The 11,787-nt window shown below is 39.0% G+C and overlaps 1 protein-coding gene across 1 annotated transcript; it reads left to right on the top strand.

The window, feature by feature from the left end:
- The first annotated feature begins 3,612 nt into the window (after nt 1-3,612).
- TNFAIP8 (tumor necrosis factor, alpha-induced protein 8) lies at nt 3,613-4,407 on the top strand. Its single transcript, XM_009877726.1, has one exon. It carries the CDS (start codon nt 3,681-3,683, stop codon nt 4,179-4,181), a length of 501 nt encoding a protein of 166 aa, XP_009876028.1. The 5' UTR covers nt 3,613-3,680; the 3' UTR covers nt 4,182-4,407.
- Nucleotides 4,408-11,787: the final 7,380 nt, after the last annotated feature.

Below are 11,787 nucleotides of genomic sequence, written 5' to 3'. Positions count from 1 at the left end.
AGATTGTTTACTTCTCTAAATCATAAATTAGAAGACTTTGCAGATGTCCCTATCATCCCTAAGATCCTGTGAATTTCAAATAATGTAGGCATGATTTCACCTGAGAGCCTTTCCCCTTGGAGTGCTCATCTCTGTGGAGGGCTGGATCTACTGAACATAACTGTATTTATTTGTATAGATTGTACAGAACATGACATAGCTTTGAAAACAGGTGTTTTTGATGACACACTTGTGAAGTGCAAAACTGCCCAGGAAAGAAATAGGAGCCATAAAGAGCAGTCACGAGGAAAAACTCTCTGTGAGATGCTTAAAATTAGTGAGATTACCTGCCCAAATGCTAGCTCTACTGCAGAGACCCAGCAGAGAACCAGCACTATTTTAGTTTGAGCTGTAAGGATGGGACCTATCAATACAAAAGGTGCAGTCAGAGATTTACACATCCTGGCCAGTTTATGCAATCACTCTTAAAAGGTGACTACGTACATTCAACTCTAAGAAAACGAGGCTGCTTTAAGTGTTTTTCTGAATATGAATTTGCAGGCTTATTTTCACATGCTTGCCTCTAAAATTGTAGTCTGAGTTTTGAAAGGAGATGCTCAGCTGTCTTCATGTTGGGAATGGGGGGACTGGTGACCCGTGCAGCCGGTGGCCGCCCCTCCCTGGCACCCCATGTATCTGCACTTGCAGATTAATGTTTTAACCTCTTCCTGACACGTCCCCTACCCTTTCTGGTCACAGGACCTTTCTCTTCCCTCCCTCCCTGCTAATTGTACCGGTTGTCAGTTAGCAGTAACGGCTATTGGTGTTGCGCTGCGTGCTCAGCAGTGCAATTTCCTTTCAGCTCTCTTTTCAGGGAAGTGAAACCACTGTGATGTATTTTTGCATTCTGAGGTGCCAAAGCAAAAATGAAGCACAGCAGGCAGGAGAGAAAGGTAGCTGAGAAGAGCTGCTGCTATGGTGAGGGGGGAAAACCCATGTTCATTCTGTGATAGCTTCCGACAGCGTTTCAGAGCACTTGGTGAAGTGTGCGCTGGATTCAGCAGAATAAATAAGCCTCAGGCCAGTCCGCACCTTAGGTATTTACCTCTCTGCTGTCAGCATTAACAATCACAATTTCATTTGATGAACAAGTAAGTAATAATTTTACTGTTTTTTAAGGAAGTATGTATGTTCAGGTCTGAATGAGCTCTGTAATCTTACTGTTTAAACTCAGTTTTATTTAAGCAGTGGATGGTGAAATACATTTTAGGCCTTTCTGCTATTGATAATGAGGAAAAATTCTGATTTTAAAATACAACAGCCTGCAAGTTTGACTGAAGTACTGAAGTATAGAAATTACGTATTTAGCAATTAAATTAGAACCCATGTAACAAAAATGAAGCTGACTTCTGGTGTATTGCAAAGTAGGTAGAAAAAATGCTGTGCTGGGTAGACCCAAAACTCAAACAGTTTTTAGAGAAATGCCAGTAGGTGTTTAAACACCTCTTGTAAGCGAGCAGTTCCTTTTTTGCTTAGCAATGGTAATTACGTGTCGAGCCCCACTTTGTCAAATGTTAAATTACATAATGTAAGGAAGGTTTTGTTGAAAAACTGTAAATTTTTTCAGTTTTTTGAAATTGATATTTGCAGGTTGTTATGGGTAAATTGTTAGAACCACACCTGAATGTTTTTGTGACCTACTGGAGGCAGGTTTTATGGATTTCTGTTCTATTACTGTGGGGCATTCTGTGTCACAGAGTTAGCATTTTATAAGAATACATATAGCATCCTGGGAAAGAACATTTTAAATTATGTAATATATTGTTATGAAGGGGTTTCTCTGTAAGTTTCTTGAAGACACTTTGAAACAGTGACTGCTATTATTATGAACATCTGTATGTTCTGTGGAGTGTTAGAAAGAAGGTACCATGAGCAATTAGTAAGTTGGAAGGCTTTAAGAAACAAAAGTTGTGCAAGAACAACCAATATTCCTGTTCTGGAGGTAAAAAGCTATAATTCAGCTGTAGATTTCTGTAAAGCGTTTGCTGTTGAGTTCTAGAATTTCATCATCCTTTGAAATACTTTTATTGGTTTTATTTGAGTAGTAACAGTTGCAGTTTTATAGTTAAAAACACAAAAAGTGAATCAAGTATTTCCAGTTCAGATGGACTGCTTAGCGTCTTTAACGTCTTCCTGTATCTTTGTGGTTGAGAACCGTGTCTGTCTTGTGATCTTGAGTGCTTTGCTCAAGATGGTTAACAAGGGTTCTGCGGGTTTTGAGTGTCCTTATGTAGCAAAGACTTTAAAAATGTGCCTGAACACTTCATGCTTCAAAACAAAATACAGATATGCACTGAAACTCTTAAGAAACAAACTTGCTTGGCAGTTTCCAAGATGATGAAAAAAAAAAGAGCTCATAACTAACTTTCTCAAATGTACCAAGAAGAAAAAAATACAGATTTGTATCTCACATGTCCTGAAGAACAAGGGCCTTCTATTTGTTGGAGCCCCAGGGGCACCCTGCATCCGAACACATCTAGCTACCCAAATACAGTTAAGAGAAAACCTTCTGCAAATTCAGGGACTTACTGCTTGGCATCTGCAGAGTTTTATGTTTTCATTAAAAGAGGGGGAAAAAAAAAGTTTCCAGGCCCTGTGTTTGCAAAGCAAACCTTCCATATGTGAAGTAAACAGATGAAGCTTTTCTTCAGCCTAAGACTGTAGGAAAGCTGCCACGCAAAGGCAGACGTTTCCCAGAACATTCAAGCAGGAAATAAGAATTCACCTGTGCCTTAGTGGAGAAGGTGCTGCAAAGGGAATGTGCTTTCAGTAGTTGTCACTGGCAACAGAACATGAGTGGTTACATTTCACAAAACACGTTTCTGAAAGAACATTTGGGGTATTTTAAGTGTTGGAAGAAATTACAAACCCATCATTGAGTAATTGGGTGCAAGCAAGCACAGTTTTGCAGGTGGGAATCTCTTCTCAGATCTACTTAATTGGTTGCAGGCAGATTTCTTTGTCAGGTTACGCTAGCAAGTGCTGTGGCAATTCCTAGGCTGTTCGGGTTCGGCTATTTCTGCATTAAGTGTAAGAGGTAGAATTGTTAATCTATGCAAGCTTTCCTTCTGAAAACTAATTTATGAATTCACTGACCATGTAAAATACTAAGCAGGAAAATGCCTTACAATAGTTAATTCACTGAATTACTATCTCTACCTGAGTAGCAGTGGTAACACTGGGATAGTCATGGTTTCAGATTTCATTATGAATATGAGAATCGGGTTGGCCTTACAACTAATCTGATCAAATAGATTGGGTTTATTGCCTCAATTTGCAAATCCACTGATGCATATGTAGAGAGAGATTTTAAACTATTTTTGAGCACGTTCAATCTCATTTTTGTGTCATCTGAGAAGTAAAACAGTCTAAAAGAATGTAAACCTAAAAACGAGGGAGTTTTAGAGATTGAAAAGTTGGTGTTTTCTACAACTACATATGTAAGTTTGCATTATTTCTGAAGCAGTTAGTAGGACTAATACAAGGAGATAGACATGGAAATATTCCTCAACTCAAATTCCATAGTATGTCTGTTATGAAGTAATGACTGCATACTTTTTTTTCCCCCCCCCGCAGTGGCCACTGATGTCTTCAACTCGAAAAGTCTGGCCATTCAGGCCCAGAAGAAGATCCTTGGAAAAATGGTGTCCAAATCAATAGCAACTACTTTGATTGATGATACAAGCAGTGATGTTCTAGATGAGCTCTACAGAGTGACAAAGGAATATACACAAAATAAAAAGGAAGCAGAGAAAATCATCAAAAACCTCATTAAAATAGTCCTCAAATTGGCAATTCTCTACAGGAACAACCAATTTAATCAGGATGAAATAGCGTTGATGGAGAAATTCAAGAAGAAAGTTCATCAGCTGGCTAAGACAGTGGTCAGTTTCCACCAGGTGGATTATACCTTTGACAGGAATTTTTTGTCTAAACTGTTAAATGATTGTAGAGAGCTACTTCATGAAATCATCCAGCGTCACCTAACTGCAAAGTCGCATGGACGCGTCAACAATGTGTTTGATCACTTCTCCGATTGTGAATTTTTGGCTGCCTTGTACAATCCCTTTGGACCTTATAAACTCCATTTGCAGAAACTCTGTGATGGTGTCAACAAAATGCTAGATGAGGGGAACATATAAGTACTTGTATTAAAGTTGACTGCCTGTGCATTATTTGTAGATGGAACACTGTTGATTTATGAAGGAATAAGGGAGCATGCAAAAAGGGTTTTTTACAAGTGTTCCAAAATACCTTTATTAAATTGATTCCTTGTTATGAGCTATCTGTTGCTATTCACAGTCCATCTGGATAAAGTCTGCACATGACGGTTTTTACTGTTTTGCCTACGAAAACAGCTGGATAAAGACAATAAAAGAGAACGCTCCAAGTAGAGTAAGAGTCTTGGAAGATCAATATACAAAACAAAACAAAGTGCTGTCAGACAATTCACTTCTTTTATAGATTTTCAGAATTATTTCTAAACTGTCAGACTCCAGTAATGTTGGTAACAGACTATCATGGTGATGGTACACTCTGTAATTTCTTTGGTTTATTTGTAAAATATATATATTTGATTCATTTATAGTCTTTCATGCTCTCTGCACAGATCACAGCTTCCTAATGTTGCCTTTAAGAAGCATTCAGTTTTAAATAATAACAGTGATGCTGTCATGTAGAGTTCTAACAGACTTGTTAATCAGTGGTGAAAATTTCTGTCTGCAAGGCTACCAAGTATAGGTCCTTATAGACGAGCACAGATGCTTTCTTCCTTTGATTATATGGGGATTATTTGAGGAATAAGCTACAGCCTAATGGGGGAAGAGTATTCCCTAGAAACCACCTGTGGTACTTAACTTTAACTCTGCCTATGCTAAGGTAAACCACAGTGACTTATCTGTGCAATTCCTTATGACATTTAGAGTCCTGCTAGTAGGTCACAATTCTTTTTGAAAAGTGTGAGGCAGTATATTTTATACACTATGCTGATGCATACGATGATGTGAGTTAGAAATCTTGATCATCTGAAGATAAATTCCAAGCCAATTTGCTTTGTGTACAGTGAAACTAGAAATAGAAATTGGTTTTCTTGTTGTGTTATATACTGTTTAACTAATGGAAAAATGGAATCTTGAATCCTTCTTTTCTCCCCTCCTATCTTTCATCCTCCTTTTTCTCCCTCCTCTTCTCCCTGCCTTGCCCTCTGGGGATAAAAAATGTGACTTTCTAGACACTGTATTGTACTTAAAAGCATGAAGTTTATACATTTCAAACACCTGAAGACTTTTTGTTAGGAAGCATATAAAGAATTTGCTGTTTATTTAATTGCCAGTGTTTTTGCTGTTTGCTGTGTCCTTTTGTTTTAATGAGTAAACCAAAGAATATTTGCACTCCAAACTTTTCATGCCTTTTTTTTCCCCTTGTTGCACATTTTAAAGAGCAAATTTGGCCTGTGCCATCGATGGAAGCATCACAGCCTCTGACATATGGCTGCAGCATTACTTACGAATTTTTAAGAGAGAAAATTCACTTTTAGGTACATTTGGTTACTAGGCTCTGAATATTCCCAGAAATGTGCCAGAGAAATGTGTGTTCAGAATGTGAACTCATTGTATATAAGCTTCTAGTGTCCAGCAGAGGTGTTTCATATTTTTAACATCCTTTCAATATTTAGTTAATACGTAGTGCTGCGTAATACCATCCAAATGTATGCTGGTGAAGTTGTGGAAGTTAAAAATAATGTTACAGCCTTCCAGAGGCATTGAAAAAGTGGTGAGACCTTGGATACCTTTTGCAAAACCTATTAAACAACTGTGATCACAGCCATACAAAGAAAGATACAGGGAGGTTGTCACAGCCATTTGGTGTGCGCCTCCTTAAAAAGGATTCGCTAGAACTTTTGGCCACTGCTTAATGATGTTTTTATGCATTTGTGTGTATGCATAAACAAACAAAAAGACACAACTGGGTAAGTTACAAGCCTTATTGTCCTTAAGCTCTCTTAACTCCATTTGGAAAGTACAGAGGTTATCAGGAACCTGGCAGCTTTTTTTTTTTTTTTTCCTTTTGGGAAATATCAAATCGTGTCTCTTCTAAAAAAAAGTCTCAACCCCACCCATAAAGCAAATTCCTGTAAAATAAAGGAGTAAGGAAATGGCCAGTTGCTTTCTCAGATCTTTCCATAAAAAGGTTGCATTATCCAAAGGAAGAAGCAAACTGATTCTGATGGCAGCTGGCTTCAGTTGCTGTCCAGGCCCCTGTAGCTGTCACAGGTATAATGTGGCTATTTAAAGATAAACTGGAATTTTGCGTGTTACTTCTTCAAGCGACCAGAACATGCTTACTTTCATGGTGTAACAGAGAGGAATCCACACTGCTCTTCAGTCCAAAATTGTCAAAGATGACAGTGTTAGGAGGATGGGTAAGTTGCACATTGTATGGGCTCAGACCCGGTGAGTGTTCACCATCTGGTGACCTGGTTTCTCTACACGCTTTTCCTGCACTTCAGGGCAGCAGAACTGCTCTTTAGATGGGTTTGCCCCGAGAGTATGTTACATTGTGTATGCATCCAAGGAGAACAGTAGACAGAATATGTTACCCACTCCATTTAATGAAAAAAACCAAACCAGAGCTAAATACCAGTCTCCTTGGTTTTTGGGGTTTTTTTCTGTGTGTTTTGAAATGTGAAAGAGCAATCTACAATCCTGATTTAGGTGTTAATAGTGTTTTGAATATAATCTATACCCTCATCAGTTTACTAAGTATTTAGCTGTGATTTCAAGTGCATATACTGCTGAATGTTTAAAAAAAAAGTAAAAAAGCTTTTGAATGTGTTACACAAGGTATACTTTAGCATGAACATGAAATGAAGAGTCCTGTTTGCATAACCATTTGCAGAGAAACCTTGTTACAACTGTTTCTCATTGAGATTTGTGTAGGTCAGCCAGCATTCATGGTGAAGTGGCAAACATCTGTGCTCTGGATAAAACAACTGTCAAAGGAGATTATAGTTGTCCAGAAAAGTTCTGTAATATCTTATTTTTATGTCGTGCACATAGATGAACCTTTTTTGGGAGAAGAAAGTTTCCTATCTATTGTAAAAAAAATAATCCTAGACAAAACCACATTGTGGCTACTACTCAGCAAGTCAAAACTAAGTAATGTATTTGTTATTTCAAATTTGTTAAAAAAAACCCAAACACATCAACCCTTGTATTTTTTTCTTACAGAGAAAAAAGTTCTAAAAACTTCTATACTAAATTACTAATCCATTACAGACTTTTGCAGCTGAAAATATATATTTTAGGTTACCATGCAATTTATTTTGCCTCTGTGAAAATAAATGAATGGTATCTTCTTACAGACTATGTCTAAGAGCTCTTTCTGCTATAACAGTGCTTGTTCTGTATCACAAGTCAAGATTTCTTAATGTTTAAACCTCAAATTTCTGAAGTGACGTCTCTTTTCTTAGTACGCAGTTTTAATATTTAGAGTTCTGGTTTCCAGTTTTAAAGCTGATATTTATGGGCAGGACATTCCTGAATCAATACCCATATTCACTTGCGAGCTTGGGAAACACAGGAACTGACATAAATCTTCTAACAATCTTTAAATTTCTACTTGCTATCACAACGCCAGTTTCTGGAGAAATATCCCTTACGGCATTTCTTTCTACTAGGGAGAAATTCCAAAGAGGCAGCTTGTAGCTCCCATAATGACACAGTATCAAGCAAAGAAGCAGATCATAATGATTAAGAATAATGGAATTAAGGCAGTAGGTTACTTGCCCAGCTTTCCCAAGCAACCAAAACCTGTTTGCTGTTTGTTGTTCGCCCCTGTGGCAAAGTCTTGGTGTGGTAGGTGGAGGACTAAGGTGGAGCTTCCTACAGTTACTCTGTTTTAGATATAAATTACTTTTACCATCACACGTAAAACTTTCCAGTGTCTAGTCTAAAAAAAGATGGACTTTAAACCCATACTTTCCATAGGCTTAATGACAAATTAATTCATATTTCAGTTTGTGTTAAATACTTGGGTTTTAAATGTGCTTTCACTTTGCACATAAGTATGAGCTGAAACAAAAGAGAAGTCAGCCCTGTGCATCATATCCTTACTGGATGCCTTGTTTTTTTCTTCAGCCAGTAGGTGTTTTGTGTGCTTTAAACTTCTTGGTGGATATAATTCTGCAGGTTTTGATAAATGCAGGTTATTCCAAGAGAAATTGTTGGCTTTTCACCCACTTGTTCTCCAGTTCCTACTGGCCACTTTTCAGAGGATCAGTCCGACTGGTCTTTCCGCAACCTGAAGCTCTTCATTTGCAACACATTTGTGGGACATTTTGAATTACTTTTTAAAGAATTCATTTATTGTTGATAGCTCTGGCCAAGCCACAGCTAATAGTGGATGAAAAACACTGTTACACTTAAGTTGTGTGAGTTGTTGGGGTTTTTTTTCCTTTTTATTACAGAGAATATGAGGGCATAGATGGAATAAATCAGCCCAAGAGAGGGGCTATATACCACCAAACCTTTTCTTGCATGGGAATGGCAATGCATCAGTTCTACTCCATTATGGAACAGTGTTGAAAAATTATTTGGCTTTCCTGAGCAGAATTTATTCTCTTCTCTTTGAGGAATCTATTTCACTAGCTAGGTTTGGCTTGGGTCCTGAGAAGAAAGCCCCCTGGCTGTTGATAGACTACTGTTAATTAAGGGTTCCTGTGACATGAAAGGACAGCCTTTCCCCATTCCAGAAACACTTAGCTGATGGCTTCACTTTGCTTCACTGCCTGGGCTTGATATGCTGTGGGGTTTTGCTTTGTTTGTTTGGTGCTCAGTTTTATTCTGTGGAGACTCAAAACCTACAACTGTGTATCATCTGCTAGACCTGCTAAGAGACTGCAGAAAGAAAAGACTGAGGCAGCGCTTAAAGCCAGGCAGGGAATAAGTGCATTGTCTGCGGGACATGACATGAGATCAGCTGTTACTTTCAAGAAAGCTGGTTCTGTATCTCAAGGATCTTGATAATTCAGCAACAGAAAAATGATCTCATCCTTGCAACTACAGTGAGTCTGTTTTCCCAGCTGAAAAGCTATCTCAGTTACAGTCTGCCTAACTTGATTTCAGTGGTATGGACACTCCCAAAGCTGCATTTGCTTTGCCATCATATGAGAAATTGTTAGGGAAAAGAGGAAAGGAAAGCTCAGCATTTTTTTGGAATAAAGGGCTGTGATCAGACGAAGATCCTCATTAAGTCTGCTTTTCCATCTTCATTGTGATAAGGTCTACTGCCTACTGTAAGCATAGGCATTTGTCTTTGACTAAGTAAGATGGTATGTTTAAGTTTACAGTTCCAGCATCCTATGATGCTGCAACCTACGGTTTACCTCAAAGCTAAAACTGAGAAGCTCATGCTACTAAATATAGAAACAGGGAAGGAGGCCCTATATAAAACAGTATCGATGAAAACTATTCTTTGCTACTGTTTGAAGCTGGGAGAACCCTGGATGGGGAATTCAGACTTTCCACCTCATTCTTGATTAGCAAAGCAAGTGCTGAAGAGGAGTATAAGCTCCTGCAGGAAAAGGTGTTTATGTGGTTACTTACTTGGCTGTTCTCCATCTACCCATCTTGCTTCTCACTTAGTGGGCTATTCCACACTTCATTTATTCTTGACTAACACTGCTCTTTACTGCAGGCTAGGGAGGAATTCTCACAGAATATAGTCAATCTGAACCTGCGATGTTTGGCTTTCATTTGCATTTCTGGGGTATCTGGGATGGGAGCTGGTGGAGTGGGTATCTCTGAGAGGCAACTGGAAGTCTCCTCATGTTGGGGGAATGAATACCTATGTACATTTGTGCACAAAGAAAGCTTCTCTAACATCGGCATTAAGAACTGTAGAATGCCCTTGGCAGCAGTCTGAGAGAAGAGGCCATTTTAGGAAGCACGGTTTAAAAGTAACTTCTCTTTTGTGCATGTTTACTGTTTATTAGAGGAACTGGCTGGATTTATTCTATGAGCAGAACCTCTTGGAATTTCTGGCTGTTCTAAAGCTCAATATGGCTGTTAACTCAGGAAGCAACTGCACTGAATCAGTTTTCTCAGGAGGCATTTCAAGTCTTCCAGCTATTCATTAAAGACTCAGCTCATCTGTAGAATCTGTTTACCTAGAACTTGGTAGCAGTGCCAATATGCATCTGGTTTCCAGAGAATGCAACATATGATTATTTGCTAGACTTTTTACCTCTTATTTTAGTCCATGTGGTTTTTATTCTCCATTTTCTTTTTTTTTTTTTGGCCTTTGAGGAGATGCAAGTTAATGGATTTTTCATGAAGAATCATTTAGGGTGAAATGGAGTGGTTGTGTTATGGGAGTAACACCATAACCCTTTGCTGGCACCTCCCTAACATCTCTGCACAGGATTTATTTTCAAAGCTGTAGATGTGCACAAGCAACTAGTTTCTGCTTAATGAGTTTGTTCTCATGTGTTACTACATACCAGCTCAGCAGTCCACCAGGCCCTGACTGACCCGGGGATTCAGTCTCCCTTAAACCCTAAGTCTCTGCTGTAATCAAATAGAGAGCTTCCACAGCGCTCTGCTTGTGCCCCCAGCATGGATTTTCCACTTAATTGAGCAGTATGTGCGACAAATGCCAAAATTAACATTTCTTGCCAAAACAGGGACATGAGACCTCCTGTGATGTAGGTTGTTGACAAGAGATGTAAAAATGTCCGCATGTACATTTGCAGTTCGTCGAATATACCCATGGCTAACTACACAGCAGGCTGCTCCTCAACATCACATGACGAAAGAAGCTGCTTTTTAGTTCTGAGGGTGACAAACGATGGCAAGAAAAAAGCCCACTTACTAATTGCTGTAGGCTCACATGAAAATAGAAGAACATAAGCGAAAGCAGGTTAGAATGGAAATAATACTATTTGCTGTTCCTAGAGCTGCAAGGAATCAACAGAAACACTATTATGCTAACCATGAAGAATTCGTCAGCAGGGGTTTCCATCACGTAAAACTGTATACCTAATCAAAGTACGTAGTTTTCCCTTGACCACTTTTACTAAGAGTTATTAGTAGTGTGAGCTGGGCCATGCGGCTGGTTTGTAGGAGATGCACATTTGTGACCAGCTCACAGCTGAGACCTCTCAATGACCCCTCTGCACTGGCAGCCTGAGGACGGCTGCAGAGAGAGCGAGCGAGAGGAAATGAGCCTGACCTGGCGGCAAGCGAGGCGTCTTGGGTCACAGCAAAAGATGTCTACCATCAAAACCCCGGGGACTTCCACAGCACGAATGCTGTGGGGAGGTACCATCTGTTGTAGGCCATGCTTTTGCAGTCCTCAGGGAAGTGTGCCGCAGTTTTTAGCATGGATTCAGTATCTAGTTGTTGGTCATGGCAAGAAACATCCAGTTGGCCCCTTCACTCATGTTTTAGAGAAACCCTTGTTCCCAGTGAATAGGCCTCTATAAAACTCCATAAGCAAAACCATTTAGAAAGGAAATAAAGTTTGTGAAAATGAGCCTAGTGATCCAAGTAGATTTTTCAGCAAAAATAAAAAATAAAGAGTGAAAGCAAGTCAGTCAATCAATTTATTTCCTGAGTAAAAGGTTCAAAGTTGCTCACCATCTACAGCAACAAACAGCAGACATTTCCAGTGGGATTAAGATTTCTACACTATCCACAACACCTGCAAACCCCCAAGTTTATAAAAGAGATGAAGCCAAGCAAAAAT

Source organism: Apaloderma vittatum, unplaced genomic scaffold (genome assembly GCF_000703405.1).
Source record: "Apaloderma vittatum isolate BGI_N311 unplaced genomic scaffold, ASM70340v1 scaffold20601, whole genome shotgun sequence".
NCBI classification, from domain to species: Eukaryota; Metazoa; Chordata; class Aves; order Trogoniformes; family Trogonidae; genus Apaloderma; species Apaloderma vittatum.
Note: the sequence above shows the minus strand (reverse complement) of the source record. Positions and strands in the feature narration are given on the sequence as shown.